The sequence below is a fragment of the Drechmeria coniospora genome, chromosome 02, assembly GCF_001625195.1.
Source record: "Drechmeria coniospora strain ARSEF 6962 chromosome 02, whole genome shotgun sequence".
In the NCBI taxonomy this organism is placed as follows: Eukaryota; Fungi; Ascomycota; class Sordariomycetes; order Hypocreales; family Ophiocordycipitaceae; genus Drechmeria; species Drechmeria coniospora.
Genome location: NC_054390.1, coordinates 4,879,284 through 4,903,483, shown reverse-complemented (window position 1 = coordinate 4,903,483; position 24,200 = coordinate 4,879,284). Strand labels below are relative to the sequence as shown.

General features: G+C 59.5%; 5 protein-coding genes across 5 annotated transcripts; 4 read left to right on the top strand and 1 right to left on the bottom strand.

The window, feature by feature from the left end:
• Positions 1-3,229: 3,229 nt before the first annotated feature.
• DCS_04448 (serine/threonine protein kinase) lies at positions 3,230-6,681 on the top strand (the record flags this gene model as incomplete). The annotated part of the gene is made up of 3 exons (XM_040801758.1): positions 3,230-4,090; positions 4,159-4,752; positions 4,822-6,681. 3 exons carry the CDS (start codon positions 3,230-3,232, stop codon positions 6,679-6,681), a joined length of 3,315 nt encoding a protein of 1,104 aa, XP_040656791.1.
• Positions 6,682-9,902: 3,221 nt separating this feature from the next.
• Positions 9,903-12,970, top strand: DCS_04447 (calcium/sodium antiporter; the record flags this gene model as incomplete). Its single annotated transcript, XM_040801757.1, has 6 exons — positions 9,903-10,579; positions 10,880-10,895; positions 10,998-11,105; positions 11,281-11,352; positions 11,431-11,508; positions 11,567-12,970. The coding sequence occupies 6 exons, from the start codon at positions 9,903-9,905 to the stop codon at positions 12,968-12,970; spliced, it is 2,355 nt and encodes a 784-aa protein (XP_040656790.1).
• Positions 12,971-14,595: 1,625 nt separating this feature from the next.
• On the top strand, positions 14,596-16,044 carry DCS_04446 (uncharacterized protein; the record flags this gene model as incomplete). Its single annotated transcript, XM_040801756.1, has 1 exon — positions 14,596-16,044. The coding sequence occupies one exon, from the start codon at positions 14,596-14,598 to the stop codon at positions 16,042-16,044; it is 1,449 nt and encodes a 482-aa protein (XP_040656789.1).
• Positions 16,045-16,502: 458 nt separating this feature from the next.
• DCS_04445 (uncharacterized protein) lies at positions 16,503-18,078 on the top strand (the record flags this gene model as incomplete). Its single annotated transcript, XM_040801755.1, has 3 exons — positions 16,503-16,564; positions 16,757-16,805; positions 16,861-18,078. 3 exons carry the CDS (start codon positions 16,503-16,505, stop codon positions 18,076-18,078), a joined length of 1,329 nt encoding a protein of 442 aa, XP_040656788.1.
• A 514-nt stretch (positions 18,079-18,592) lies between these two features.
• DCS_04444 (DNA repaire protein UVS6) lies at positions 18,593-22,580 on the bottom strand (the record flags this gene model as incomplete). Its single annotated transcript, XM_040801754.1, has 2 exons — positions 18,593-22,309; positions 22,374-22,580. 2 exons carry the CDS (start codon positions 22,578-22,580, stop codon positions 18,593-18,595), a joined length of 3,924 nt encoding a protein of 1,307 aa, XP_040656787.1.
• Between the last annotated feature and the right edge of the window lie 1,620 nt (positions 22,581-24,200).

Below are 24,200 nucleotides of genomic sequence, written 5' to 3'. Positions count from 1 at the left end.
TAATACCGCATTGTACTTGTAAGTACTGTAGGCACGCTGTACAAATTACCTTTGTACCAACGTACAAGGTACTAGTAGTCACTGGTTGTATTATTACCCTAGTACTAACCTGTATACTGCACTCCGTACACGTTCGTGCATGTACCTCACCTCATTGCAGCTGCTGGACAGCAGGTGCTCATACCTACCTAGTACCTAGCACACGAGTATTACATACTTACAGTACAAGTACAGTACTCCGTACCTGTATCTACTTACATTAGCACTAAGTACGGAGTAAAGCACCATGGATTTACATTCCCTGCCTCAGTCCCTTCCTACTAGGTTAGTACCTAAGGCACCAGGTAGTAAGTAGTATCCAATACGTGCATACTAGGTAATTGGTGCGTAGGTGTACTTAGAGTACAGTCGCACGCGTGCAGCGCATGTGCGTGTGCCTGCATCTACTGGTAGCAGAATCCATGCCCCCTTTGTTCTCTGAGAATATTAGTCTAATTACATCCATTTGTCTGTCAACGTCTGAGCGGTCTGTCTGTCCCCCTACGCCCTCCCTCCGCTTGCGGCCGGCGTGCCCGCCTTCAGGCCTGTTTTGTCTGTAATATCTAGTAAGGGGGGGGGGTTAGCGGGACTCGCCAGGCGTTGGTGGCCCGGAGCATTCAAGCTGAGACCGCACCACGCGCCGCACCCTGAGCGTCGGCAGGGTACTTCGTACTTCTGCCTAGTACTAGGTATTACCAAGTCCTATCCGATGTACTCCGCACTGGCAGCATCTCCAGGCGTGCAGAGTACTCCGTACATGTACATGCATTCAAGTGAGTGTATGGCATGTGTCATGGACACACGTACGGTTGCTTTGAATGCGCTCCGTAGTCCGCAGTACTAGGTACTGGTAACTACCAATACCTACTCGTGCCGATGCGTGTCCACATGGAATACTCGTGCTGCATTTGTCAATCCTAACATTTCACCGTCAGTGTTGCTCGTGGGGTAATGGGGCCTGATTCAAGGATGAAAGGGCCATGGCCGGCACCTTGGCCTCGAGCACTTGCGCTAGCGCGCAGTGCAGTCCAAGATCTGCATGTACCACGGTACGCTACTTGTGTCGGCATGTACAACAACAGAACGGAGTACTCCGTACCCCGACATGAATGAAGTGCATGCATTAGCACCCTCGAACCTTCGTACATATAATACCATGGTAATTACCTAGTATGTGTACACAGTTGCAAGTAGGTACCTTGCCGGGTGCCTACTAGTACAGTAGTTGTATGTAGGGGTGCTGGTACCTGCCAAAGACGAAGCTGGTTGCGAAAAGTACCAACAAAGTACAGTACTTGTACTTGCTCAACGGATACAGTACTCCGTAAACCACTGTAGTACTTGTGCTTCCAGGGCACAGTCCACCTTGCACCCAGTCTCCATCTGGCGCCCAATACTAGCTCCGGGCATCAGCTAGGTATTTGTATTCATTCATTCGAGAAGAAGAAAAAAGTACAGGTGCCGTCGACGAGTAATTACCATCATGACATGCCATGGGGACCAAGCTTGAAGGAACCATCCCACTCGACGGCGGACTCATCATCAGCAGGAACATCGGTCCGTTGACGGGGTCCACCCACTGCACCGGCCTTGCGAGGAACCATCGTAGTAGCAGTGCGGGTACCTGGCCTGGCGCCTGCGGTGCATGATACCCGCGTCGCAAGAGGGCGGAGACGCGCCGGGCAGGTACCGCTACCTGCGGCATGACCTGCCCCAGATGGCTTGGTACCTGAGCCCCGTCCGTCATCTCGTCAATCTCTCTCCCGCCTGAAGCAGTGCGCCAAGTACCCTGTAGCCGCACATCTGCTCCCGCTCCGTACACGCTACTTGCGCGAGTACGAGGACAAGTACGGAGTACAGTACGGAGTAATTAGAGGGCCACTCCGTGGGTTGCGCACTTGGCATCATCCAATCGCTCACCCACTCACCCACGGCACTCTCCCTCTCCTCCTCCCTCTCCCTCGCTCCGTCGCGCACGTCGAGCACTTTCGACCTTTGCATTCTCTTCCTCCTTTTCCTCTTGCGCCGCCGCCTCCCCCTCCTCCTCCTCCTCCTCCTCCTCTTCCGCCTTGCTCTCCTCCTCCTTCTCATCCGCTTCCTCTTTGCAGCACCCGATTTTCCGCCTCCTGCTACGCCTTGACCGCGTCGTGGTGCAAGGTGGAAACGTCGGTCATCCGTCGTCGTTCTCCCGACCCTCCTGGCCTGGCCTGGCCCCCCCCCCCCTCCCCCTCAGCGGCGCGCCCCCACTCCCCCAACGCAGCGCAGCGCCTCACAGCGACTTCAGCCTGCTGGCCAGGTGCCCCATCGTTCTCTCAGCCACCACCCAGACGCCCGGCGAAACGGCTTCACAGGTCAGCATAACAAACAATCCGTCGCAAGAGTCAGCCGTCGAGACGCGAGTGGAGGCCACCCGCATTGAGCAGCCCACCTGCACTTTCGATGTGCACGAGGTAGACAAAGCGACCGCTTCGTGTTTACGACGACTCGTAACCACCTCCTTCGTGCCGTCTCCTCCTGCTCCGCGCGTCGCTACCCTGCCGTCGACCAAACCACCGACCTACTACTTACTTCTTCCGCTCGCTACCCCGGCTCCTTCCAGTGCTACCTAACATCCCGGCACCGCTCGCTCACCGCAATCCGCTCCGCTCACTTCAGGGGCAGCCAGCTGAGGCTCGACAACGACGACGACGACGACGACGACGCTCGACGACGCTCGACGACGCTCGACGAAGCAGCAACATCGCCGCGACATCAACCCTCCTCGCCATGCGATAGGACGTAGACGGAACCATCGGTATTGTCTGACCCTCCCTCCCCTTCACGCCCGCCTCCCCTCTCCCTCTTGCGTCCCGAGCTGCCCTGCTCGACCGCCGCGCCTTCCCTCCGGCGGCGGTCAGCCTCGCTCGCATCTGTCAAGTCAAGCCGCTCGCTTCGGGTGGCCACCGCTCCTCTTCTTGCCAGCGGCGCGTCCTCGGCATTCAACCCGCCGCCGCGAGCCATGGCCCTCGGCTGACTCTCCGTCCTTCATCTCAGCGTCATCATCTCTGCGAAGTAGCACCGTCGGCATTCGATCGAAACGCCAGAAAAGCCTCGCCCCCCCCCCCCCTGCCTGCCGCCCAAGCCCGCCGACGGCCCCGACCCCGTGCCGTTGCCTCGAACCGCTGGACCTTGGGACTCTGAGACGAGGAAGATGTCGGCTGCGCTGCAAACGCCTGCTCATCAACCGACCGCCCTGGCTTCGCCTCCGCTGTCCTCGCCTCCCAATTATCCCTTCGCCTCGCCGCATTCGTCCCCCAACCGAGAGGCTTATTATGCCAATCAGGCCGTATCCGCATCGCCATCGAGACGCCCTCCCTCGCGGAACCCGAGCGGACACGGCACCTCGCCCTCGCTGGACATGATCACCTCCAGGCCGACGAGGACCGGCCCGCCCGCCGGTGCCTCCTCCTCCTCCACGGATCGCCATTCGCATCTGCCTCCCGTCGCTCCTCCGAGAACCTCGTCGACGGCCCACCAAGCCGCCGGCTCGAGGAGAAGCTACCATGCAACCGACGGCATGGCCGGCTCGCAGAAGCACGTCCAGCCGGACACGTCCCGAAGTTCGGCGCGCAGTGAGCCCAACGGCCCGTCGGACGGACACAGGAGCAAGAGGGCCAGCAACTCGCACGTGCCCCATGACGGAGGTGCCCGCTCGCCGAGCACCCGGGACGACCGTGCGCGCGACGTCTCCATTCCCGTACGTGGCCACCAAACCTCGACCTCTAGGTCATCCGGGGGCGCCGGTGAAGCGCTCGTCCGGTCCATGTCCAACCCCGAGGAGACCAACGGCCACGACGCTCGGGCGAGCTACCACGGCGCCACGACGCACGACAACGGTGCCGCGCATGCGCCCGCCGCCGGCGAGGAGCGACGAGGAGGTCGAAGCCGGCATGACCACAGCCGCAGCCACAAAGGCACCTCCAAGTTTGGCGATTTCATCCTCGGCAACACCATCGGCGAGGGCGAGTTTGGCAAGGTCAAGCTGGGCTGGAAGCAGGACAGCAGCGTTCAGGTATTTTCCCTTCCCCGCGGGCCGAGGCTGGCCTTGTCGCCGGAGCGCCGCGCTGACGTGTGTGCCAGGTTGCCATCAAGCTGATCAAACGGGACACCGTCGGCCACAACCCCTCTCGGCTCAGCAAAATACGGCGCGAGGTCACCATCCTGCGCGGCGTTCAGCACCCCAACATTGTGCAGCTGATAGACATGATCGAGACGGAGAGGTACATCGGCATCATACTGGAGTACGCGTCGGGCGGAGAGCTCTTCGACTACATCTTGAACCATCGCTATCTCAAGGACCACTCGGCCCGCAGACTCTTCGCCCAGCTCGTCTCCGGCGTCGGCTACCTCCACAAGAAAGGCATCGTGCACCGAGATCTGAAATTGGAGAATCTGCTGCTAGATCGCAATCGAAACATCATAATCACCGACTTTGGCTTTGCCAACACCTTCAACCCGCACGAGGAGCTGTCGGAGGAAGAGGAGCTCAACCTCTCGGACCGAGAATTCGTCAAGAGGCTCGGCCTGGACAGGGTCAAGTCCAACGGCACGCGCAAGGGAGACCTGATGCAGACGAGCTGTGGAAGCCCTTGCTACGCCGCCCCCGAGCTCGTCGTCAGCGACTCTCTGTACACGGGCAGGAAGGTGGATGTCTGGAGCTGCGGCGTCATCCTGGTACGTCTGCCGTGCCCTTTTCTTTCCCGAGCCGGTCCCGGTGCCGAATCGTGCTAACCCGCGACGCAGTACGCCATGCTGGCGGGCTACCTGCCCTTCGACGACGACCCCGCGAACCCCGAGGGCGACAACATCAACCTCCTGTACAAGTACATCGTCTCGACGCCTCTGACCTTTCCCGAGTACGTCACCCCGCACGCCCGCGACCTCCTTCGACGCATCCTCGTGCCGAACCCACGCAAGCGGGCCGACCTGTTCGAGGTGGCACGCCACAGCTGGCTGAGCGAATATTCGCACGTGGTCGAGTTCATCACGAGCTCGACGACGACGCCGACCGAGGCCCAGAACGCCTCGTCCGGCCAGGAATTCGGGGAGAAGCCGACGGTGACCAGGAGCGCTTCCGTGCGCGAGACGTCGAAGCAGAAGCCGCCGGCAACGGCGGCCATCGGCGGCCTGGTCAAGGCGCACGCCAAGATTGTGCCGGAGGCGGAGCAGCCGTTCCGCACGCCCAAGGAGGCCAAACGCCGCACCGTCCAGCTCGAGTACGTGGCGCCCACGACGCAGACGCAGCGGGGGGAGGACCCCAACCCCGCGGGCTCGCAACCCGCCCGGGTCCACGACGGCGCCCGGAGGGCACCCTCGCCGAAGGGGCAGGCTTCGCTTCAGGAATCTCTCGTCTCCGCCGGCGACGGGTATCCGAAGGAGCAACCGAAACGGTCCCCGCGGTCGCACAATGCCGGGCCGGCAAGGCCGACGCGCGATCCGAGACCGATGCCCGACAACGTTTACATGGTCGCTTCGGGCGCCAGGCCGCAGACGGGCGGTTCCATGCAGACGACCGCGTCCATGGGCCTGCAGTCGCGTGGCAACTACGGGCAGCCGGTGCCGCCGACCATCGCCGACACCAACGCGCAGGGGCGCATCCAGCAACCGACGAACGGGGAGGACGACGACGTGACTATGGGCAGGCCGAGCATGAGCGGGCCACCCAAGTTTTCGCGCATGAGCGGCCTCCACGAGGGCCGAGGAAGCGAGGGCCGAGGCCACAAGAGATCCAGCACGATAGGAGACATTGGATCCAGGCTCTTGGGTCGCAGCGGCTCCGTCTTCGGCGGCAGGGGCAAGAAGCGACCGGAGGAGCAGGCGGAGAAGACGAAGAAATACCCGCCCGTCAGCATGTCTAACACGATTTCTCAGGGAGAGGAACCTCCGCCGCGGCCGTCGATGGACTCGAGGGCGTCGCGTCGTTCCTTCTCTATCGGGCTCGGGAAGAAGCGTAGCGGCAGCATGACGGGCTCGCAGGGTTCGGGCGAGAAGAAGGATCGCCGCCGATTCTCCCTGCTCCCCGCGTCATTCTCGCTCAAGACCATCGGCCTCGGCAAGGACCACTCGGATCCGCCGTCGTCCGAGATGGACTCGCAGCGAGATGCTCTCGCCCAGCCGCCTCCGATGGATCTGCCGAGGGGCGTGACGTCGCCGCAGGACGCGAGGGGCAGCTCGCCCTTCTTCGACAACATGCAGGACCACGGCCGCGCGCACGAGGCGGCAGGCTCGAATGCCGCTCACCACCAGCAGTACCCGTCGGAGCCGTTCGAGGGCCGTGGGGGCAACGTCATCCCGCCGTACCTGCAGGCGGGCGGCTCCCACTTCAACAGCGCTTCGGAGTCGTCGGTGGAGCTGCGACGACCGCCGACGGAGCCGCAGCTGATCACGACCAAGTACCATGTGGCGGGGCCCGGGGAAGCCGACGAGCGGCGATTCAGCAGCCCGCACGCAAGCCGCGGGGTCCTTCAGAAGAATCACAAGCGCTTCACGGATGCCTACGACAACGGCGACTACCGAGGGCACGAGGGAAGCAGCGGCGCCGCGAAGCGCGTCATGGACTTTTTTCGAAGACGAGGCAAGGCTAGAGGGGGCGACGATCGGTGACGATGAAGCCCCGGCCGCGAGTCCGCCGCGCATGACGGCGCGCGAGCGGAACGGGCAAGTCGCCGGCCTTTTGGTCTTGACGCGAGCCCTTGTTCCTTGGTCGGCACGGCCAATCTTGCATGGCGAAGCGAATCCGCTCGATGGCGTCTCCCAGCCGTGCACGAACGACGCCCGCGCTTGCCCTGCTGCGTGGAGATTGTGCGCACCCGACGCTACTGTATCTGATTTTCTTGTCACCGGTTCATTTCCTTTTCTTTTTTCCTTGCTCGGGGCCCTGAAAGCCGAGTCGTTGTTCGCCGAGCCAGTTTGCAGCGGGCTTCTCCTCGCGGTTGGGGAGTTGCAGGCGGCAGGAATGCTGTTCATCTTGTGGTTTTCGATGTATGTGTAAATAGTCCGAGTGAGCTTCAGCATTGCGATAGTGAAAAACGCGACCCCGGCGGCCGGCCGGCGACCATGGCATGAGCACATGCGAGCGGCCGTTGCAGTGGAGGGAGGTCGTTGTCGACGGCAGCGACCGTCTCGCGAGGGGTACATACGGAGTTGACATTGGAGTTGAAATTGATTACTTGGTGCATCACGAGCAGTTTGGCACGTGCCACGCTGCGGTAGCCTGTGAATGCTGCGTGGAACGTGATGACGGTTTCGTCGTGCATGTTCATGATTGCGTGGTGCAGCGGCATGATTTGCGTGCTCCATGGCAATGGTCATGCGATCGTTGGCTCGCAATGACGCCATGACGATGACGATGGGAGCGCTTGATGAGGATGAGCTTGATGAGGATGAGCTTGATGTGGACGAGCTTGATGATGACGAAGGTTTGATGATGACGAGGGTTTCATGACGACAAGAGCTTGGTGATGACAAGAGCTTGGTGAGACGACCCAGATGCCACCCCACACGTTAGGGACCCCAAAGCAATGAGTGCTCGCATGCACGGTGACCAGGGTTCATGCCGATGTCTGCTTCGTCCTGACCTGATGACGGAGTCGACATGCAGCGATGCGCAGCTTGACATCATTGGCCAGGGTGAATGATGATGGCGGGCGACGAAGAGTGGCGATGAGTGGAAACAGACGACCCACCCAACTGAGTCACCGATACGATACACGACCGATCCCTGTTCCTGCTCCTTTGCTAGGGTCGCATCACGCAGGGGTGCCCCTGGCGATGGACTTGGCAGTGACCAAGTACAGTGAATGACAGTGCACGAGAACGGAGTAATTCCTTGTTCTCAGTACACGCACACGAGAACTCCGTAAGTACAGTACGCACTGACGGGACTTGCACTCGCTGATATGACGATCACGCAATGGCCGATGAGTCTATAGAATACGATCACGTGCTTTCAGCCTCGCGTACAGGAACGTCGGCGGCAATGTGGACGAGGACTCGCAGCACTCGTAGTTTTTAGGAGTCCGTACCCCAAGCTGTTCCCCGTGACGAAGCACCCGTAGCTTGTAGGAGTCCGTACTCCAAACTGTTCCTCGTAACGGAGCACCTCGCCAGGACTAGTTCAAGTCGCAGGTCGGTTGATGGATCGTGGACGGAGCCTCACCCGATCATGACAAGAACTTGTTACGCCACTGGATGATGCGAGGCAAACAAGGAAGGACCGCGAGCAACGAAGGCTCGAGAGAAGCAAGCGCGCACGGTTGGTGTCCCGGACGGCGGCCGTGCGATGCATCTTGTCATGATGCGGCCTACCGTCTGTTTGTCTCGTGCAGGCGTTTGCTCGACTTCTAGGCGCACTTCTAGGCGCACATGCACATGCTCGCACATGCACCCGTCGTTTGCGGAGACTGACGAAAAGGATGGCGGTGGCGGGGAGGAAACAGCGGCACTCGGCAAGCGACTGGTTTTGTTGGTGTGAACAGTTGTGTCACGCGTGGCTGTCGCGGACGCGGTTGTTGCGGTGGTGCAGTGTAGGTGCGCCGATGTGCGGTGCACTCGGTAATCTGCACCAGGTAATTACTCCGTACACTCCGTACCGTTACTATCAATACCTACCTATACACATGGGTGTACTGTACAAGTACCTGGTTAGTAAGCCTATCGTCTGCAGTACTGCACTAAACATGTGCATGTTTACTCACAGGCACGCCGCACAGGGCACACAGATACAAGCAAGCAGGTCTCTCAGGGAGGAGGACGCGAACCCCTTCACGGTGATTGTCTACGTAAGGAGGTCAGACCCTTCCTGCGCCTGCTGGACAGTGTCTGGTGTTCGTGGACGTTAGTTCATACTACGACGGTAGGTACCTAGCAGTGCCCGGACATGCAGGTAGGTACAATATATGCTTTTCCGTCAATGCATACGGAGTACATAAGTACTACTAGTACTTACTGTGGTTATTGGATGCACGTACTTGTACTTGCTTACTCGCAGTGTGTGCGCCGTGGACAAAAGTGTACTCGTCCTCGTCGTTTTCTACCTGAGCCGGGCTCTCACGCACAGCACAATCCATGTACAAGTATATTATCTGCAGGTATCCTAGTGGGTAACCGGAGTTTAGGAGGAGTCCAGACTACCGGTGACTGCCTACCAACTACCGATGCAAGACATGCTAGAACAGCAAATGATTCGAAAGGTGGCTACCCAAGGTGGTACTTGCGTACTGTACATGCACAAGTACATGTTGTGCTCCATAAGTACTTACAGACGCGCTGTACTGTAGTTGTATACCTACGAGTACTTGTACTTACTGTAAGTACTTACTTGCCTGAGTGCCTCTGTACACCTAGCAGTACGGAGTAATTACTTGTTGACTTGTTGTGGCACAGTGCTCCGTACTCTGTACCGCTACATGCTTTGCCCATCGCGGAGCCAGCCAATCGGCAGTGTAGCTTGCAGCACCGCCACGTCGACAAACACAAAATCGGCAGGGTCCCAGGAGTTAGCAACCGGCTAAGCTGTTTACATCATCGGATGCCCACATTCCATTTCTTCGTTAAAGCGACCTTCAGCCACGCGCCTGTATCCCCGTCCCTGCGGTGCCTTCATAAGAGGCCGCCGTGCTCGTAGACTTCCTTCCTCCCGCCTCTCTGCCTTGTCCTCGCTGTCTGCCTTGTCCTCGCTCTCTCCTCGGCCTCGTGCTCTCCCCGTTGCCGCCGCCACCGCTGCCCACGCCGTTGGACGTTGCTGATATACCTCGACTCGTTCGACATCGCAGCTTCCGTCGCCTCCTCCACGCCCGTCCTCCGCCGGTCGTTCATTCTTTTCGATGACGAAAAGCTCCTCTGATCCCCCCGATATAGCAAGCCAAAGCTCCCCTGCAACATCTCGACATGATGCAGTCGCCGGTCGCTCGAAAACCCCGCCGCCGCACCCTTCGCCGGCCGTGAAGGAGACGGCGGCGTCTGCCTCGTCCGCGCGCCACGTCGGTGCCGGCAACGTCGACGGGCCTCCAGGCACGGCCCAATCGCCCGATGCCTGGGCCGCCGACGACAGGGTGCCCAAGCAGGCGACCAGTTCCGTCAGCGCCCTCGCCCAGGCCAAGCACCCCGCCGTTTCCTCCTCGTCGCAGCATGGGCAAGGTCCGTGGTCCGTCGTAGAAGCCGCCGACGCGGGCCGAGACGGGTCGAGCACGATGCAGCCGGGTGGCAACGAAGAGGCGAAGAAGAGGAAGCGCGGCTTCTACGCCGAACTCCGTAGGACCTTCTGGCTGGCCTTGACCTACAGCTGGCTCAATGTCTTGCTCGTCTTCGTGCCCGTCGGCATCGTCGTGGCCAACATCAGCGCCGTGCCCGCCGGCGTCGTCTTCGCCATGAACTGCATCGCCGTGATTCCCCTCGCCGGCGTGCTCGCCTTTGCGACCGAGTCGGTGGCGGCGAACATGGGCGATTCCCTCGGCGCCTTGCTCAACGTGACCTTTGGCAACGCCGTCGAGCTCATCATCTTGTAAGCGGCCGATCCCTTGCTCTCCCTTCTTCCTCGCGCCTTGGCATGCACATGTGCGTACGTGCTTGTGCGTGCGACCTTTGACGCTCCGTGCTGACCGATGGCCGCAGCATGTAAGTGCCGTCCTATCCGATGCGCATCGGTTCACCGGTCGCTTGGCTCCCGTCACGGTTCATCGCCGCCGGCTGCCCGGCTGGACAAGAAAGTTTCTTCGTCCCAGTCGAGACGGCGGCAGCACCGATGGCGAACATCGAGGTCGGCCGGAGGCTAACGGGTGCCTTTCTCGCTTGCGACCAACAGCATCGCCCTCGTCAAGGTATGCAAGCATCACAAGCATGTGCACATGCATCTCGTCATCCTTGACATGCCATGTTCGGTCCCGAGGGACGTCGTCGATGGTTGTCTAACTGCGCCACAGGACCAAATCCGCATCGTCCAGGCCTCGCTCCTTGGCTCCATCTTGGCAAACCTGCTCCTCATTCTGGGCATGGGGTTTTTTCTTGGCGGGCTGCGCTACCGGGAACAGGTAAAACCATCACCCCGCCATTGTCGAACGCACACCCATCTATACCTACACCTACCCTGCAGGGGATGCGTGCTCCTCCTCACCGACCTCGACTGTCGCCCTCGAAACGTTCCATCCCATCCCATCCCATCAAAGCGCGCCTATCGTTAGCCTTCTAACACTATGGAAATAACAGGTGTACAACAGCACTGTGACGCAGATGAGCGCTTGCCTGCTGAGTCTGAGCGTCATCAGTCTCGTCCTTCCGGTGAGTGCAACGAACATTGGTCCGAGGCTGGCCATGGCTCCCTGCTGGACCGAGCCATCGCGTACTCACATCCCATAGACGGCTTTCCATGCTTCGTTCAACGACCCCACGCTTGCCGACAATGAGTCGCTCAAGATCAGCCGCGGAACCAGCGTGGTGAGTATTCTGACGGGAGGATGGAGGACGCATCGAACCGGACGCTGACCTCGGCTAGATCCTGCTGCTCGTCTACGGCATCTACCTGCTCTTCCAGCTTAAGTCGCACGCGTACATGTACGAGTCGACGCCGCAGCACATTGTCGATGCCGAGTCCGTCCCCGGACCCGCCGCCGCCTGGCTGGACAGCTCGAGCTCCGACAGCAGCTCCGACAGCAGCTCGGAATCCGACAGCTCCAGCCGCTCGAGGGAGACGATGCGGCGAAGGATGAAAAAGGTTCTCCGCGCCGGCCGGAGGAGAAAGTCGTCGACGTCGACGTCCTTCGAGACGGTCGACACGAAGCCTCGCAACGGCTCGGTGGCGACGACGAACACAAACGGCAACGACGAGGTCATCTCCGAGACGGCGTCGGCGCTGCCTCGCGTCCTCCCTCCCATCTCGTCGACCGATGCCAACGAGGAGGCGGCGGTGGACGAGAAGGATCATGGCCACCGGCGCCACCGGAGACGCCGCAGGCATCATCACCACAAGCGCAAGCACAGGCGACCGGTCGGCGAGGGCGATGTCGTGGCCGACGGTGGGCCGACGACGGGCGAGTCCTGCCGAGGTGCCATCCGGGACCGCGACGACGGCGAACCCCGCCGCGTCGACTTTGCCGTTCCGGAGACCGACGGGACCGCCGACGCACCTCCGAAGCGGCCGTTCTCGAACCTGCGCAGCATATCGGTCCGAAACCTGGCACCGACCGTCTTCGTCCAGAAACCGGAGGCGCCCGCTCCGGCGGGCCCGGTACCTCGCGTGCGGTACGGCATCAGACGCACAAACTCGCTGCCCGACAGGTTGGATCACCAGCAGCAGATGCAGATGCGTCCCCCCGGCGCCATGCTCCCTGCCCACGTGCCGCTCATGGCGCTCAACGGCGGCGCCGTCGTCCACGGCAACGCCGACGGCGACGAGGCCGACGAGGAGCACCTCAGCCGCGTCGGCTCAGTGATCCTCCTGCTCGTCACGACGGGCCTCGTCGCCGTCTGCGCCGAGTTTCTCGTCGGCTCCATCGAAGCCGTCGTCAAGTCGTCGAGCATCGGCGAGATCTTCATCGGCCTCATCATCCTGCCCATCGTCGGCAACGCGGCCGAGCACGTGACGGCCATCACGGTGGCCATGAAGAACAAGATGGACCTGGCCATCGGCGTCGCCGTCGGGAGCTCGATCCAGATCGCCCTCTTCGTCACGCCGCTGATTGTCATCCTCGGCTGGATCACCCACCACGACATGACGCTGTACTTTACCCTCTTCGAGACCGTCAGCCTTTTCGTCTCGGCCTTTATGGTCAACTTTCTCGTCCTCGACGGCCGCAGCAACTACCTCGAAGGCGCCCTTCTCTGCGCCGTCTACATCATCATTTCCATCGTTGCCTTTTTCTACCCCGACGAGAAGCATTCGAGCCAGTGGGGAGGGTAGGCGGGCGGCGCCTCTTTTCGAGCCTCGGGCAAGGCCGATGAACGAGCAAGGATGATGGTGAGATGGCGTAGCCGTCGAACTTTCCACCGCATTCTCCATTGTGCGTGAACTCACGCCTGCCTCTGGCTAGCTAGGCCTCGGGCCTTTTTTTTTATTTTTATTTTATTTTTTATTTTACTGGGTGGGTTTTGGGGTGTTCAGGCACGATGCGTCGGAATCCAATGACACATGTACTTTCGTGTAGACGGACAATCAAGCCCAACCCATAATTACATACTATGGTATTCATGGTGCAATTGCTTGTGCGCTGGACCTTGGTTGCACGACGCAGAACCCGCAGCGAATGAGGCCTGATGCAGTACTTGCAGTACAGTAGATGTGCGCATGCACTACCTGCACTTCGCACAAGTAATACTGGAGTACAGCAAGTATACACCTGCTCTTGACTTGCCTGCAATGGCGAGCCATGCAACGATTAGCATCCTCTCGTGTGCCCAGGGACCGACGTACTGTGCATGTAAATGCTTGTTTGCCTGGGCTCGTGCTGTGCTTGTAGCAGCACTAGAGTACTAGAAAAGGCAGTGCACAAGTACCATTGCAAGTATGTCCAGTAGGTAACTACGTGCTCGCATCAAACATGTGTAAGTACTCCATACTCCGTACGCCGTTGTAGGTACCTGGATGTAAGTACTCTGTATGCCTACAAGAGACTCTATGCGGAGTAATACCTACTATTATCACCTACAGCAGGCTGTAAACAATACTCAGGCAGCGAAATCGGAATGGCACAGCCACAGCCAACCTGTCGTCTTTGCCCAGTTGTCGGTACATTGGTCCAAGCAGGTGCAAGTGTGGCTGACGACGCGACGTACGGCAGATGCGCGGGCTCGTCTAGCAAGGCACCACGGAGTACGCCGTACTCGTCCATGCAATGGTATTTGCACCGACGCTGCATTTGTCATGCTACAGCTGAAAGTCAACCACGCAACACCATGATGGGGCGAAATTGATGCTTTGCTGCTCCGTGATACTCACCACGTACTCGCCAGCAGACGCCTCACCTAGCCGCTCGCTAACGTGGTTGGTTGCCTGCCTTCCGTCAAAAGCGCCCATGGCTTGGGCCCAGTACGGAGCGGCGAGCATACTGTTGGCGCGCGATCGGGCCGGCACGGCACAGCCACACGGAGGTACTTATAGGCCTGTACCGGCGCACTCTGTGCTCCGCGCTCCGTGCCCCGTACTCCGTTTCGCTCCGTTCCGGGAGAGGGTAGATGCATGCACTCGGTACACTCCGTACTCCATACGGAATAATTAGGTGCACATGCGCAGCGAGTAGAGCGGTACGTAAGCTTGCATTCTAGGCACTTGCCATGCCTCCCAGCCACTACAAATACCTTGCCTACTTGCAGGCCCCTACACCGATCGTCGTTCATCCGTGTCGGCTGCTCTACGCCCGGAGCCTGTCTCTCCTCCCTCCTTCTCATGATACGCGTTCTCCTATTCGTTCGAACCCCACCCCCTGGCCTCATTCTCCCCGAGCCGGCATTCCGCATTGCCCGCTCGAAAGGCAGAAAAGGTCAAGGCAGATGGTGCGCACCTCTCACCGCTCGTGACTCGCCGATCACATGTGTCTTGGAGGCGGATCAGAAGACGGGCTGGAATCCAGACAGGCTAGTCCGGGAGTCGTCCGGCGAGCGAGAAGGAGAAGGTGCCCGATTGAATTCGGCATTCTGCGCAGGACGATATTCCGGAACTGGAATCAGCAGAGGCAGCAGCAGCTGGTGAAGCTGCAGAATATGCAACGGAATCGGAAGCAGGATGAACAGCAGCAGCAGGGGCGGCAGCAGCAGCAGCAGCAGCAGCAGCAGGAGGAGGAGGAGGAGGAGGAGGAGGAGGAGGAGGAGAAGGGCGCACCATCGTCGGTGCGATACTCTCCTCTCGTCCCCGGAACGCCCCCGATAAGACGAAGCGATGATGGCACCCAGTACCCGCCCGTCAAGACAACGCCGGCGGCGAAACCGGTCAAGCACGTCACCTGGGCTCCTCTGCCGCCGCCCCATCGGGCGGCGTCCCGACTGCCCTCGGCCTATCAGCGGTCGACCCGTACTGCCCGGCCCCGATCGGTGGTGTCCAGGGACTCGGACGACGAGGAGTGGGATGAGGACGACGAGGTGTGGGACTCGGACGATTCGGACTCGGACGACTCGGACTCGGACGACTCGGACTCGGAAGTAGAGCGGGACCCTGAATTGCCCGACGGCTCACTCTTCCCGCCTCCGCCCCCGTATTCCACCCTATTCGACTGCTCGGGCCTGGCTCAGACTATGGAGAAGCGAGCTCGGGCGGGCCAGAAGTGGTGCAACCAGTACCCTCTCAGCGCGCCGGCCTTCATGGACGAGGCCCAAGTGGCGGCCATGGAGGGCCGCACCATGGGCCTCATGCAGCCTATCAGTGTCGATTGCACGCTGGATTGGCTGAATAACGGGCACTGGAAGTTGTTGACTCACCGGGGCAGCTCCGACTGCTGCATCATGTGCTACCCGCCCCTCTACGTCGTCGGCGCCCACGACCCGACCCGCCACCAGCGGCCAAAGGTGATATATTACGAGGTCAAGTTGCTGAGGTCGAGCCACGCATTGTCCGTCGCCTTGGGCTTCACCGCCCTTCCGTACCCGACCTTCCGCATGCCGGGCTTGCACCGAGGCAGCCTTGCCGTCCGCGGCGACAGCGGCCGCAAGTACGTCAACGACTGCTCGGGCGGCAAGCCCTTCACCACACGGTTTCGCCGCGGCGACACCTACGGCATCGGCATGGAGCTGATCCCCGAAAAGGATTCCCCTCCTCGCGTCAAAATCTTCTTTACCAGAAACGGCAACTACGTCGCAGGCTGGAACCTGCACGAGGAGACCGACGCCGAGTGTGACTTGCCCGTCACCGGCCTCGAGGGATACCACGACTTGTGCTGCGCTGTCGGCACCTCCGGCAGCGTCAGCGTCGACATCATCCTAGAACCGTCCAAGTGGTTGTATGCGAGTTGCAGGGAAGCGAGCAAGCGCCCCTACGGCCCCAACTGAGAGGCAGCCGATAATCGCTTGCTTGCGTGCCCTTGTCCTTGTTTTCCGACCTCGCCCTAGGAAATCAGCAAATTTGCCGTCCTGAATATCCACGGAGATGGGAAATGAGAAAATGTGAAGAAAAAAAACCGAAAAAAATTGGAAAGCCCTGGAAATACCAAATTGAAAATTGAAAATGGGCGATGGAATGCGTGTCTTCACCTTGGTGAGCCAGGTAGTATGAAGAAATATAACACGATTGCGCCCAGTGAAATGCTAGCCATCGTCTAATGACGTCGGGATATGCATCTATCAGTGACAGCCCTCGCGAGACCCGCTTAGTGCAAACCCCCCACGCCTTGTCCCGTCCCATAGCTTGGCCCCACTCGAGGCTCTGCGATCGCACCGTCACCTGCAAACCCGTCGTCCGTCATTCATTCGCCGCGAGCCCGTTATCGCCATCGTCATCACCCTTCGCCATGCACATGGACGACGAAAGTGATGTGCTCCGCAACGTCGCTGCTGACGGTGCGGTGGAAGAGTAACCTCCTCCCCTCCTCCCTCGCCTCCTCCCTCACCATTTCTCTCCTCGCCTCTTCCCGCACCGTTTCCCTTCTCGCCTCTCTCCTCGCCTCTCTCCTCGCCTCTTCCCTCGCCTCTTCCCTCGCCTCTCTCCTCTCCATTCCAGTGACGCCCTGCATTCGGCCCGCTGACGACGTTTCCGAATCTCTAGAGGCCAGTGGCCGGCGCTGCGAGCCGACATCCTCGCTCGGCTGGACAAGGTGCGTGCTCTCCCTCGGTAGCTGGCTGGACGGAGTCCTTGCTGACGAGCCCTAGATTGCCCGCAACGAATTCCCCATACCGAACCTCAGGCCGCCACCGTCCCTCCCTCGACTCCCCTCCGCCCCCCCCTCGTCATCTTTTCCACCTTCCTCCGAAGAGGCGGACAAGGAGAACGCGCCGGCGCGGAAGCCGTCTCGCCGGACCAAACCCCTCAAGCCCCTCGCGCCGGGCGAGCTTCCCAAGCCGATCGCCGACCTCCTCGACGACGTCAAGGCCCACCTCGAGACCTTTGACACGCATGCGCCGCACACGATCCAACGCCTCGCCGAGCTCGTCCTAAGACCCCGCGCCCACTACAAGGCACTGGCGTCGTACCTGCACGCCGTCGATCGCGTCGCTCAAGTCACCTCCGGCACCGACGTCTTCCCCCTGCCGCCCGCGGTCCCGGACCTGTCGGCGATGAATGTCGGCGCTGAGGAGGCCAAGGATCCCGCGACGACGGTGACGTGGAGCAACCCGACCACGGCCCCGCTCGGCTCGGACGAGGCCCTGGGAGGCGCCCTCCTGACGCCTATTCCGTGGCTTGCCAGGAGTAGCCCGGAGAGCAACGACGAGGGCCCGAGCGCCGGCGCGCAGATTCACAGCGAGGGCACCGAGACCATCGATGGCCCCAACGGCATGGGCAGCATCGAGACCGTGTCCGTCAGCGTCAACGGTGTGCCTTCCACAGGCCACGCGAGGGGTGTGACGCAGGGTGAACTGCTTCGCCAGGAACAACGAGCCGGTGTCGTTCCCGTCACCCAGCTGTCTCGCAACCAAGAATCGCCTGACGGCGATGACGATGGGGACGGCGACGGCGGCGGTGGCGACGGCGGCGACGGCGAGTTGGACGACGACGAGGACGAAGTACCTCATGCGCGCGGCCCCGAGGAGATTGGTGTCAACGATACCGGCCCGCAGGTCTCGTCTGCGAGCGCCGCCATGGGCGAGGAGGGATTCGACACGCACAGCATCGACGTCGAAGCCGCCGTGGGTAGGAAGCAGCACTTGGATGACTTCTCGCTGCATGACGCCATCGTCAAGCCAGAACATGACCCAGACTCGAGCCCCGCCGCTGCGGAAAGCTCGGCGTTGAAACGGGGCGCCGATCAGAAGCTGGAGAGCGGGTCGCCGAAGAGGTTCAAGGAGGGCGAGGAGGAAGCGGCGGCGGAGCTGCCTGGCGCAGCCCACGGCGTCGAGGAGGCTTCGGCCTATTCCGAGGCCCCGCCGTAGCAGGAAAAGCGACCAAGGCCGACGAAGCGTTACGGAATGGAGGCCTCGTCATTCACAATGAGCCATCTGTTCCTGCACTTGTTTCGCTGACGCTAATGATACCACAGTTTGGTTTGCTTTCCTTTGATTTGGTTTGGCTTACGACACATAATGTACTTGTACAAGCAACATATTGGACGACAATCTGGAACCGTGTGTGCGTCATGTGCCCCAGTCGGATCCTAATCGGAACAGTGGAATCGCTATGCTTGCCTGTCTGCCTGTTTGTCTGCCTGCCTGCCTGCCTGCCTGCCTGCCTGCCTGCCTGCCTGCCTGCCTGCCTGCCTCCCCCCCCGCCTGCCTCATCGCTTGCTCTCTTCCGAGCGACGAGCGGTCTTACGGTATATGCATAGAAAAGGCCAGCTCCGCCTCTCGCCTATCTCGTCCCACTTCCTTCGTCCCCCGTCATGTACGACGAAGGCTATGCTCCACATCCATCCCCATCAGTCTGTGCATGGTTGAATCGCTGGCTCGTCTAGAATATCTTGGTGATGCTCTCGCGCACGATGACGCTATTCTGCCTCTCGTCCCGCTTGACCCGGAAGAAGCTGTCGCAAAAGTCGCTGCAGCGCATGTGCCGCAGAAACTCCTCGTCGTGCGTGATGACGATGAGCTGGAAGTTGCTCTGCGCCTGCCTGGCCTTGATGATCATGTGCAAGCTCTCGGCCAGGCTCTTGATGTTGTCGCGGTCGAGGTTCGTCGTGGGCTCGTCGAGCGCGATGAGGCCACAGTTGACTCCAAAGGACTCGGCAAGGGCGAGACGGATGACAATGCTGGCGAGCACCTTTTGGCCGGCCGAGCAGCGTCCCCGCATGTCCATCTCAGTGTCCTGCTTCACCATGCAGAGGCGGTAGTTGTAGTTGCGCTTGCCCGTGTTGGACTCGTTGTCGGACCGGATGAGGATCGTGTCGATGTCGGTGCCCTGGTAGGTGCTCTGCCAGAGCTCGCCTGCGATCCGGTTGACCTCGGCCATCTTCATCGAATGGAACTGCATGACAGCCTTGTCGACGGCAGCGCCGCACTGGCCGAGGTCCTCGATGGCTGCCTTGGTCGTTTCCACCCGTATGTGCGACTCGCGGTACTTTTGCTTCGCGTCCTTGTAGTCCATCTCCCATTCCTGCAGCAGCCTTTCGAGGTCCTCATCCTTGGCCTTCATGCTGCCCATGACCGATCCTCGCTCGGCAAACAGACGGTTGGAGTGGTTTTCCAGCGTGCGCGCTTCCGACTGCAGCCGTTCGTAGTCCTCGTGCGCCTTGCGCTCCTCCAACTCGGCAATCTCTTTTCGCAGCACCTCGAGCGTCCGGAGATGCTTGCGGTAGTTGATGTTGTCGCCAATGTTCTTCTTCTTGCCATCCCCCTTGTCGATGTCCTGCTTCAGCTTGTTGGTCCGCACCGTCAGATCGACAATTTCTTGCTCCCTCTTCTGCATCGACTCCTCGAGCGCCGCGATGGCCCGCTGGTTCGAGGCCAGCTTCGATGGCCCGTCGCGGTCGACGTAGTCCTGGATGTCGTTGTCAAGCATCTTGATCTCGCTGACCGAGTTCGCAATCTCGTCCCTTGCATCCACCATCGTCTGCTCCCTGGCCCGGCCGCGTCGGAGGGACTCGTCCCGCATCGACCGAGCCTCGGTGATGCTCGGTTCCAGCTGCTCCAGCTCTTCATCCGTCTGCTGGATGATCTCGCGCTGGTGGTTGTGGTCATCCTTCAGCGCCTGCATCTGCGAATGCAGATCCTTCTTCTTCTCGAGCTGTCCCGCCGCCCGGCTAAGCTTGTTGTTCAACTCGCTTCGCTCCAGCTCGAGGGCGTTGCTCAGATCCTTCATCCGCTGCCTGTCGGTAGCGAGGTTGGATATCCGGCTCTTCAAACCCCTCATCCGCTCGGCGAGGGAGGCCTGAAGTTCGTGAATCTCCTCCACGCTCCGGGCAGAACCACCAGGCATCTGCTGAGACATGATCCGGTCAACCTGAGCCTCCGCATCCTTTATGCTTCTTGCCGTCTGGCCGATGGTCGTCACCGTCTTGGACAGATCGTCCATGCTCCTGTGTTTCTCCTCCTCGGCAGCGACGTCGGATTCCATCTCCTCCAACCGTCTCTCGAGGGCGTCATATTCCACCTCGACGGCTTTGCGCTCCTCTCGTAGCTTGGGCATCTCGGCCGACACCCTCTGGAATGTGTCGTGAGAGGCTCGGACGGCACGCAACGAATCCAGGCTTGCGACGGCCTCGACGAGATCCTGTTCAACGCCCACCTTTCCCTTCGGATCCAAGTGCTTGTCGATTTTCTTGCTCAGGCGGTCGAGGCTCGCGCTCTGGTTGTCGTCAAAGTGCCTGTCGCAGAGCAGGCATCTCTTCTTCGACTCTAGCATGCGCTTGCATTTGTTGTAGTACTCGGCGAGGGCGTCGAAGAGGCTCAGTTCGTTCCTGAGGTCCTCCACCTGCTGCTCCCCTGCCCTCACCTCCTCGTCGTAGTCTTCAATGACGGCGCCGTCACGTACATGCCTCAACGCGGTCAGGACCTCCTGCTTACACTTGGCGGCATCCTGTGATTTCTTCTCCTGCGACTCCTGCGCGTTCTTCAGCCGATACTCAACCTGTTGCTGCTTTTCCCGAGCCTGCTCCCGCTTTCTACGCGCATCTTGGAGGGTCTTGCTTTGCCGGGACAGCGCCGATTGAAACGTGGCTTCCAATCCTTCCGGCTCCCAAGACTCGCCAACAACGGCGGAAATCTTGTCTCTCCAAGCGGTGGTGAGTGTCTCGAGTGTGCGCTTCCGGTCGGTGACCTCCTTCTTCCTGAAATCGAGTTGCGCTCGTTCAGAGGCGAGACGAGTGCACTCGACAAGCTCCCTGCCGAGCTTTTCGTTTTCGCCCTCCAATTGCCGCAAATTTTCATTCTCATCCGAGAGTTGCTGGTCCCAGTTCGACTTGTCAAACTCTTTTTGTGCCCGCTCAAATCTGTGCTGAACCTCCTCGAGCTGGCCGTCTAGTATGGCCTTGGCACCTTCGTCAATGTCGATCAAGCTAGCTTCGTTCTTCAGTATGCCGGTGCGTTTCTCGATGGAACCCATGCGCTGCTTGGCAGAGACACGGTCCTGCGTCCTCGCAGCCTTTCGACCTTCGAGGTCGGATATTCGACCGGTGGCCAGTTCAAGCTCAGCGCCGTTGTCTCGTTGCTGGCGTTCCAGCTCGCGCTTCTTTTCGCCCAGCAGTCTCTGAACCTTTTCGTTGAAGGACTTGACATGCTGATCGGTGAGCGTTCCGTCGAAGCCTCGGAGGCCGTGGGTGCGTGCAGCGTCCTGTATCATATCCATGCGGGCTTGGATCTGGCGTTCGTACTTGTCCTTGTCCGACTCGTGCTTGCCCTGCTCGGCCAGTTTCGTTGAGAGGTTTTTGCGGGCATCGGCCAGGTCTCGCTGCAGCTTGTTGTACTGTGCTTTGTTCCGCTCGGCGTCCTGTCGATATCGCTCCATGCTTTCCTCGTACTCGGCAATCGACCTTTCGAGGGTCGCATCGTCGTCCGGGAGTTCCTCCAACGTCTGTTTGAGTTCGTCGATGGCATCTTGCCGGTACTTGAGTTGCTCTCGTTTGTTGCTTAGGTCCTGGACGATGCGGAGGAAGCTATTCGCCTGCTCGTGCTTTTCCTTGATCTTGTCCTGCGTCTCTTGCATTTCGGCCGTGATGGCGCCACACTTGTCACGAGCCTCCTCAATCTCGGCCTGCAGTGCCGTCATTCGCTTCTCGGCTCGCTCGCCCCGGTCTTTGTTGGCCTTGTTATGGCCTTCGTCGGCTTGAAGCTTCCCGAGCTGCTCCATCTGCTTTTTTCGGAGCACCTTCAGGTTGTCGATGGCTTTCGTGTACTTCATGGCTTCAAAGATTTCGTCGAACCGTTTCTTCAACGCCGCCGGTTCGCTCAGGGGCCAGAGGGACTCGTCCTGGTGGCAGAAGATGACGGCGTCCAAGATGGCGGGCGAGACGCCGAGTCGCTCGGGTATCATCTCATCCAGCTGGGCCTGCCGCGTCGAAGTCGTCGTCCGTTCGCCGTTGTTCACTACGGCAAGCGAACAGTCGAGCGTCTTCTGCGACCGGGTCGTCTTCTTGACTGTGAGCTGCATGCTTCGGGTGGCGACATGCTGGCGGTCGTTGATGGAGTGGAACTGCAACTTGACCTGGGCCATGACTTCCTTCTCCCCGCATAGCTGAAGTCGAATACGTTAGGTACGGTCGAAGTCGGGATGAGTAGAGGGGAGACGAGCGGCTCACCTTTGGATCATGGATGAAAGCGCCCCCTTTGCTGTTGGGAGGGAGCTCACCAGTGGTGGCATACTTGAGACACTCGATGATGGTTGTCTTTCCGGATCCATTGTAACCGACGATGAGAGTTAAAGGGATATTGAACTGGATGGCCTCTCGGACGGCAGGACTGAAAGACCTGATGCCCGAAATGGACAGCTTATCAATTCGTGACATGATGGATGAGCGGCGGCATCGATGGCTGCAGTCGACGGCTGACCGTGACTTTTACGTTGCGAGACCCTGAAGCGGAATATGTGGAGGTCGAGATCAAAAGAGGCGATCAAATGCAAGCCGAAACGTTTGTTGGTCGGTGAGGACGCGCACCGACGAGCGAGCCGGGCGAGCATGAGCAGGTGAATTGGTGATGTAACTAGGACGAGCACGCGTCTAAGTACTCGAGGCACCACTTTTTATTGCGGCGAGTACGCAGTAAATACGTCGTGCAATAAATTGAATTGACATTCATGGACTCCCAACTTTGGAGGGGGTTTCCCAATCCGGTTAGACAGCTGATGGGACTTGGAGGGTTAAACGGACTATTAAGCACTGCCTGGAAATTACAAGCACGGAGTACGCCGTACTACGTACTCGTGATATATCGATCAATTGAGTGCTCAACAACAGAGTAAATAGGCATTTGCATTCATTTCCGTGGATGGCAAACAATAAATGATTGTTCCGTGGAATCCAGTTTCAGCCCTAACTTGGCAAGGCCTCGTGACGTGACTGCCCTGAACCGGTGCTGGCTGCTGGTAAGGAGTCATTCACACCAACACTCCCTCGCCACTGCCTCTAGGTTTCTATGCCGACGAACATGTATGCAGGGTCATTGTGATATCTATCTTGATTTACGTTATAACGATGTGATAATATTTGACACTGGGTACGCTATGCAACAACATAAACTCAAAAATGCCACTATTATTGTACGGAGTACGTGCATGGCATTGGGTTCTTATCGTCATCGACATGGTCGTAAACAGGTAGAGCGGCTGCCCGAAGCCAGCGGCAGTCATTGTCATCATATCGGATTCAAGGACGAAGATTTCAAGGCGGCATTTGGAAGGGCCGGACTGCGCAACTGGCGTTGGAAGAGGTTCGAATCCCTGTCAGACGTGCCGGACGAAATCGGGCGGCGGCAACAGCTCTTCCTTGCACGAGGTTTGAAGAGAGCGTCGGGTCGAGGTACTGGCTGAACTTTAATGCACTTCAACACCCTTCAAATGCGGCATTGGTGGTCGGCCTTGCCATGTGGCGGGACGCAGAGCGAAGCTTCGTCGGCACATCGACAGGGCTCACTTCAGGCGTTGTCGTTCTTGTCAGCATGCATCAGTACCGGCCGTACCGTAGAGACTGCATGATGGACTGCGCATTGATTGTAACTGAGAGTGCTGTAATGGACTTGTGGACTCGCTCGGAACACATGATGCCAGGGGAAGCAAGCAGACCAGGCGGCGCAGCGGGCTCAACGTCCCATTAGGCCATGCTTGGCGGTACTCTGTGCGTTCATGTAAGTACTAACCTAGGTATGTACCTACAGTACCATACTTACTTACTAGTAGTTCGCAGTGGATAAGTTACCTGCCAGGTACCTTAGGTATCTGTTCTGCTAAGAACTAATATTACCTTGGTACGGAGTACTGCGGTTCAACGTCGTTGGTTATTGGCCATGTCCCGGGGCAGAATTGGTTTCTGCAGCGAAATGGGGGGATAACGGTAAGCTACAAGCGCCGATGCACCACAAACTTCGACCCTGGATTCTTTTCGTGGTGGGTGGAAAGCGTCGAGTTTGCC